The sequence below is a fragment of the Lotus japonicus genome, chromosome 4, assembly GCF_012489685.1.
Source record: "Lotus japonicus ecotype B-129 chromosome 4, LjGifu_v1.2".
Classification (NCBI taxonomy): domain Eukaryota; kingdom Viridiplantae; phylum Streptophyta; class Magnoliopsida; order Fabales; family Fabaceae; genus Lotus; species Lotus japonicus.
This window is the reverse complement of record NC_080044.1, coordinates 45,083,673-45,090,591: the sequence shown is the minus strand read 5'-3', so window position 1 is coordinate 45,090,591 and position 6,919 is coordinate 45,083,673. Positions and strand designations below refer to the sequence as shown.

The 6,919-nt window shown below is 31.6% G+C and overlaps 1 protein-coding gene across 1 annotated transcript; it reads right to left on the bottom strand.

Annotated features, from left to right (window-relative positions):
- Window positions 1-1,710: 1,710 nt before the first annotated feature.
- Window positions 1,711-3,529, bottom strand: LOC130713516 (expansin-like B1). The gene is made up of 4 exons (XM_057563282.1): window positions 3,063-3,529; window positions 2,625-2,734; window positions 2,161-2,475; window positions 1,711-1,905 (listed from the first exon to the last, which is right to left on the bottom strand). The coding sequence occupies exons 1-4, from the start codon at window positions 3,196-3,198 to the stop codon at window positions 1,711-1,713; spliced, it is 756 nt and encodes a 251-aa protein (XP_057419265.1). The 5' UTR covers window positions 3,199-3,529.
- Between the last annotated feature and the right edge of the window lie 3,390 nt (window positions 3,530-6,919).

Genomic DNA, 6,919 nt, shown 5'->3' with positions numbered 1-6,919 from the left:
TGATAATAATTTAAATTGACTACCTTTACATTAATAAAAATATATAGTAAAAATAACTTTTATATTTATAACTAATTGAAAAAAATCAAATTCTTATATGTTAAAATTAAAATCATAATTTTAATTTTAATTACTAATCATAAATTGATGAATTTTAAAAATTAACCAATAAAACTTATTACTACATTTTACATATAAATAACAAATTAAATACTAAAGTTAGATATCATGTTAATAAGCTATATATATATAACATAATATTTGACTTGAGTTCTACATTACTGGCAAGATAAATTAATTTTTATTTCCATTTTCATTTCAATTAATTATCAACCTAAGGTTGAAAAAAAAGATAAAATAGCACAAAGTAATATCTTTTAAATAAAATAAACATGTTAGATATTGAAATTAGTTAATGGTTGAATGCTTTTTGTAAATATATATTTCAAAATTTACTTTTAAATATGAAATGATTTTGTATGTTGTTTAAATTAACTATAATGTTGTTGCGTGTTATTTTAAAAATAATTTTAAATTTATTTGTGATTTGTCTTAATAATGATAATAATAAATTATTGATGAATATTTTATGTTATTAACTTTATTAACTATTAATTGTCAACTTTTTCAGTTTCTTATAAAAAAAATAATTTATTAAGTAGCTTTTAACAATAGTTAGAATATTAACTATCAATCATAAATTGAGGGAAAAATTAATAAATATATTTATATGTAGAAACTATTAATAATTTAAATTAAATAATAGTCTAGATCAAAATTTATTAATGAACACTCTAGAAAAATATTTTAAAAATTAAATAAATGTCTCTATAAAATATTTACTATTAAATGTATCGCATGTGTGTATTATTTGAAGAAAATACTTTCAAATGTGTTTTTTGACCTATTATATAGTAGTAAAAATATTTTCTCAAGTTTTCTTATGTTATTAATAATGTTTTTCTTTTCAAATTTTTTTAGGGTTAATGGTCAAATTAATCCTTGAGTTTGTAAGCGAGTTTGATTTTAGTTACTATGAGGATAAATGAAGTTTAGTGGCAGTCAAAAACTGTCAGTGATTGTAAAAATGACTGCCACTAAACGTAATTTTTTTCAGATGGACTAAAATTAAACTCGCTTATAAACTCAAGGACTAATTTGATCATTAACCAAAGAATTTATTAAATTACAGTAATATCATTTATTTACATAAAGAGAACTCTAATACAAGCAATTTAATGCATAGAAAAACTCTAATACTCTCTGTTTAAATGTCTAAACACAATAATTTTTTCTATTATATTTATATTGAAGAAATATTTTAATATTTATTTTTAGATAATTACTCTATAGTAAATTTCATATAATATTAAAAAATATTATAAACAAACCCGTGCGTCGGGTATAATATCTAGTCATAATGTTAAAAGGTGCTGTCTTGTGAAGCATACCCTTAATTATGGCCAACAAAGAGTACAGCGGTTGGCTGAATGCCTTATACGTCAATTAATTACCAGATTAATTTTATAAACGTCAAAGCTGGTGAAAAAACTTGCATTGGAAGACAGATATGAGTTAAAGAGAAAGAGTACTACTACATTTGTTTATATGTAGTTTCATACAGAAAGTACAAGAATCCTATTATTTAGGCCCTTTGGCAAAAGAGCAATAGCTCTTATTGGGATCTTAAAGTGCTTTTTCTTGTAATAATTAAGCTAACTTGGCGGAATAAGTAGCTCCAGCCTTCCAATTTGCAGGGATTGCAATCTTTGGCTGCACCCAATGAAACCCAGCACTACCATCACTCACTAGGAACTTCAACCGGATTTCACCTGTTGGTGGGTTAGCAATGTCAAACACTGCACCATAAACCCTTCGTAGAGGCTCCCATTTGCGGTACTCTTTCTGCATTATTGATACATTTCAAGAAACACATTCAACACAACAACATAGAGGGAAAGGGAATGAAACAAAAGTAGTAACTGAATAAAAGAAGAAGCATTTCATCCCTTAAGATTTGTCATAATAATGCTTCGGTGTTACCTTGTTAGAAGGAGTTAAGTGTAGATTTTAGATAAGAATGAAGTTGAGTGTTATTCTGACAAACAAACAGATGGTAAGTGTATTTTACTCAAATAGTTATAAACTTATGGTGCATACCCTCAAAATCTCAACAGAAGTGATATCTGATGTTCCTCCAACATAGAGAATCACGATAGCAAAGTAACCGGGGTTACTGCTGTGTTCATTGATCTGAAATACGATGTTGTTTCCCTTGAATGTGCAGGGGACCCTTTTGTATTCAACATCTAGCACACCGTATTTCTTCAGCGCTTCAGATGCATTTTTGTTTCGTCCTAACTTTGAGAAGGCGTGATGACTCAAGATGAAGTCTGTTCTATCTCCCTCACCAGAATCTGTTGCCACCACATATGCTCCATTGTAATCACAGTATAGTGGTATTTTACACCTTACCTGAATCATCATCATCATCATTTATATTTTGTGAGTAATCAAACAATTATTTGTGGATATATAGAAACTTGCAAAGTTTTCTTTCAAATTCAATTCTGATGAAGCTTTCTTCTGCAAAGGATTACTGAAAAGAAGGGGAACAAAATTACCTGATAACATGCACCGCAACCACCTCCATTTTTCCATAGCTTAGCAGACACGGCTGCCACATTGCCATCATTGACTGTTCTTCCATAGCCTCCAAACCCACAAGCTCCTCCTAAAATATATTTAGCATGTTTATATCTATTTCTATTTTCTTAGAATCAATGTTGATACTCAAAAGCTACTCATTAATAGAAGTTTCTTTCAAAAATTAATTTTGCCTTTAGTATTAATTTTGCCTTACCAGTCATATTACATTTGTTATATGAAGCCGTGAAATCAATTAGTATAGTGGTATGCTTTCACAGTGCACATTATAGCCGTAAAACAAGTATCTTAAACAGAGCAATTAGTTTCAAAACATCAAGTTCATCAGCAAAACATGAAAATGTGATTCACCCTGATTCCTAAGTAGCTGGATAGAAAGGGAGAGCTTCACTTACTTGGATTTCCATAGCCATCTGAGGTGCCATAATATGCTGCTCTGGATTTAGTATAATACTCCTTGCCGCTACACAATGCTGGAAATATCAGTATGACACAAATAAGGCCAAGTTGGTGCTTGAAATTAAGTTCCATGTCTGAATTGAAAGACAGATTTTTAGGAGAAAAGAGAATAGAGAATGCTTTATGTGATAATAAGAAGCAGAGAATATGTTGTGATTTGAAGCACAGAGATTGGAGTTATATTTATAGCACACCCTTTTGTCTAGCTACACATACCAATTGCCAAGGGTGGTAATGTATAGCCCACTTTTTCTCACACCATGGGTCTAGCTAAATATGCTAATATCAATCTATCCCAAACCTTTGAAGTTTGAACTATTCAACTAATATTCACTTGTTTTGAACTATTCCACTAAAGCATATATAGTTGTTTCTGTGTTCAAAAATAGAAATACTAATGAACATGCCCCGGGGTTGTTCATTGATATTATAAATACATTGTTTTAATGTGATGAATTGTCAAAAGTTGGTTTGTTGGGTCCAAACCAAAGGCTACCAGAGGAAACCTCAAATTGAAGGAAGCTTCAGTTCTTCACTGCAGTGTATATCTAAATATGCTTGACACAGTCATGGCTTGAATAAATAGATGATGAAACGTGTAAACAACTAACGTGATTATTATTACTCAAGATACCATACCCTAGCAGCCAGGTTTTATTGTAAAGCACTCACAGATTCATTCATTAGAGTAATTCATCAAAATTGTAATTACTTGGGAGCTGTTCAGGTCAAATGGAAACCATCAGAAATAGTGTAAAAAGTAGTAACTGTGATGAATTGTAATAAAGCGCTAGAAGGAGAAACCTTTCCCATCAGCAACTTTTATGCCAAAGACAAAATGTAGACAAATGTGTTCTAACAAAAAGGGCTATGAATATGATCTGTTTGTCCCCACCCCCAAAAAAAAAAAAAACAATATTCAATGGGGTTACGTAGAGTGAATTCTTAAGAACAATTGCTTAATTTAAGTGACCAAGGATGCCTACATGGTTTGCTAGTTGCTTAAATTAACTAAGCAATGGTTGCTTAAGAAACCATCAAATTTTTTTTCTTTCTTATGCTTCTATTGTTCATTAAAGGCTTAATTAAGTTTTTGTCCCTAACCTTTGCATAATGCTTGGTTTTAGTCTTTCACCGGCGTAAGTGTGGGAAGTGGTTCCTAACGTTTGCATTAATGTTTGTATTTAGTCTCTCCGACCGCATGGATCAATGCCGGAGTGCATACGTGCTCCGTTTTGACTACGTGTAATATTTTTTCTTTCTTTATTATATGTAAATTCCACATCAGATAAGTATTATTGCGGTATTCAATTAAGAGTAAAATAAGAATTCGTGATTTGAGTGAAATCTACATAATTTACTTATGAGTTGCTTATATCTTATGTGGCATTTTTGACCCACAAAATAGTGATAAGCAATCTATATAAATATCAGTGCCTCTATTTGGATAACTTAGAAAAACTGGATTCAAATCTGCTGATTTGAACCAATGGATTGCTTCTGCTATTCATAATACACGAAGGCAATGCTCATAGCAATATTAATTAGCTAACACCAATAAAGGAGAAAGGGTACTACATTTTATTTTATTCAAATTCCATCAAATCTCCGATGGAAAGTACATGAAGTCCCATATAATTTTAGTCTCCAATAAAAAAGAACATCAACATACACACACTAGCTAGCAGATACCAACATTCTTAGAGTGACACTAGTACTAGTAACATATTGGATTGTGGTGCCTGTCTATAATCTGTTTGATATCCTGTGATCCCAGGATTTAAAAGTGCTTTTTGTTGTTTCTAATTAAGCTGAACCATGGTGTCATATGAGGCTCCACCACTCCAATCACTAGGGATAGCGTTCTTGGACACCCAGTAAAGCCCTCCCTTACCACTCACTTGGAACCTCAAGTTTATTTCACCACTTGGAGGGTTCTCATAGTCAAATTAAACACTGCCCCAAATGTGCGTAGAGGCCACCATTCTTGCCTTGGCTGTCCTCCTACAACATTCACAACATTTCAATAACCAAATTAGTAGCTTTTGAGTGTCAGAATTGATTATGAGGAAAGAGAAGCTGATCCAAACATATAAGTCATATTTCATGACAGCTATTTCCCATTTAAGCCATTATTCTCAAATAGATGAGAAAAATTATATGAGAACTTTTTTTCTTGCTGTTTGATTCTGGTTGTACTGGAGTAATGTGATGGAAGATGATTGTTTTTTAGAAGATTTTTTTATAATCCCCTTTATATCTCTTGGTTTCATATAAATTTGGCTCTCTTCATAATGTTAAATGTTCTTTCTTGTGATTCATTCTGGCATTTATATATGCACACAATTAAGCATTTTACTGGAACTTGTGGTATCATGATTCCTAAAACTGCTGAAGTGTTTGGGATAATTGCTGAAGATAATAAATTTCGAGTTGTTCCCAAAATGGTTTCTGTATTTGTATTTTGCTGGAAAGTCACTTTGCACGGAGATATATAAACTCAGTTCAAGAAAGATCAGATTATGATATTAGTAATGACTCTTCAATTGTAAGTAACATCTACATTTTTTTAAGTCCTTTTATATAAGAGTAAATTACATTCACCCCCTCAAGGTTTATTAGAATTACACTCTACATCATTCTTCTCTAAAATCTACACCCACCCCATTTTATATAGAGGCAAATTAGTGACGAAAAATATTCTTCATTAATAATAATTAGTTATTATTTAAATTGTTAATCAATAATTTCAAAAAATATTTTCAATATAATCCAATAAATTTAAAAATGAAAACATCACAGTCCTCCTCATTCTCTCAATCGAGTTCTTCCTCCGTAAATTCACAATGCAAGTTCTGCAATAGCACACCTGACCGGTTGACAAACCATATCTCAAACATAGTGAAACATGCTTGTGTTTTCATATTAGGAGTTGTAATTCAGACCCCCCACATCTATTTGAACCCCCTTAAAAGTTTAAAAACACTTAAATACGCACTTTAGAGGTGCGTCCATAACGCACTTTGAAAGTGCGTAGGTAACGCACTTCAAAACACTTCCAAAGTGCGAGCAAAAAGTGAAAAGGGGGGTACGAATATATGTCGGGGGGTCCGAATAATAATTACCTTTCATATTTGGTAATAATTCAATTTTAATTAAATTAAATAATCTCTTTATACCTCCAATTTTTAAAATTAGATTGTAGACCCAAAAAGCAACACAAATGGGTGAAGAAAATAGAGAAACAAAATTAAGAAATATGAAGTGGATCGGAGGTTATTAGAACCCAACGATGCGGTGGAGCACCATTTTTAACAAAATTCAACAACATCTTAAACCAACTAAGCGTTCGCTCACAACTTAAAGGGGTGAAGTTCACAAAAAGTAGTTTAACAAGTGGCTTTGGGGATGTGCGATTCACGTTCTGGGGTTCATGTCGCAACAAAACTTTGAGGCATGGTGGTGCCATGGGGTTTCACATTCTGGTACGGTGGTCGTCGTGTTAAAGGGAGCAAAGGCTTGGCGGTGACCGTTTGTGGTGAGAAATATGATTTGGAGATAGATGGGACGTGGACTTAACAGACAGAGTGGTTGGTTTTTTTTTTTAAATTTAATTCAGTAAAATTATTTTCAAAAATTAATGTACGATAATGTATATGCATTAAATTTATTTAAATTTTAACTAATTAGTAATTATTTTTTATTAGGGACGAATTTGTTTTCGTCACTAAATTTTGCCTTTATAAAAAATGGGGTGAAGTGTAGATTTTAAAAAAAAAAGGGATGGAGTGTT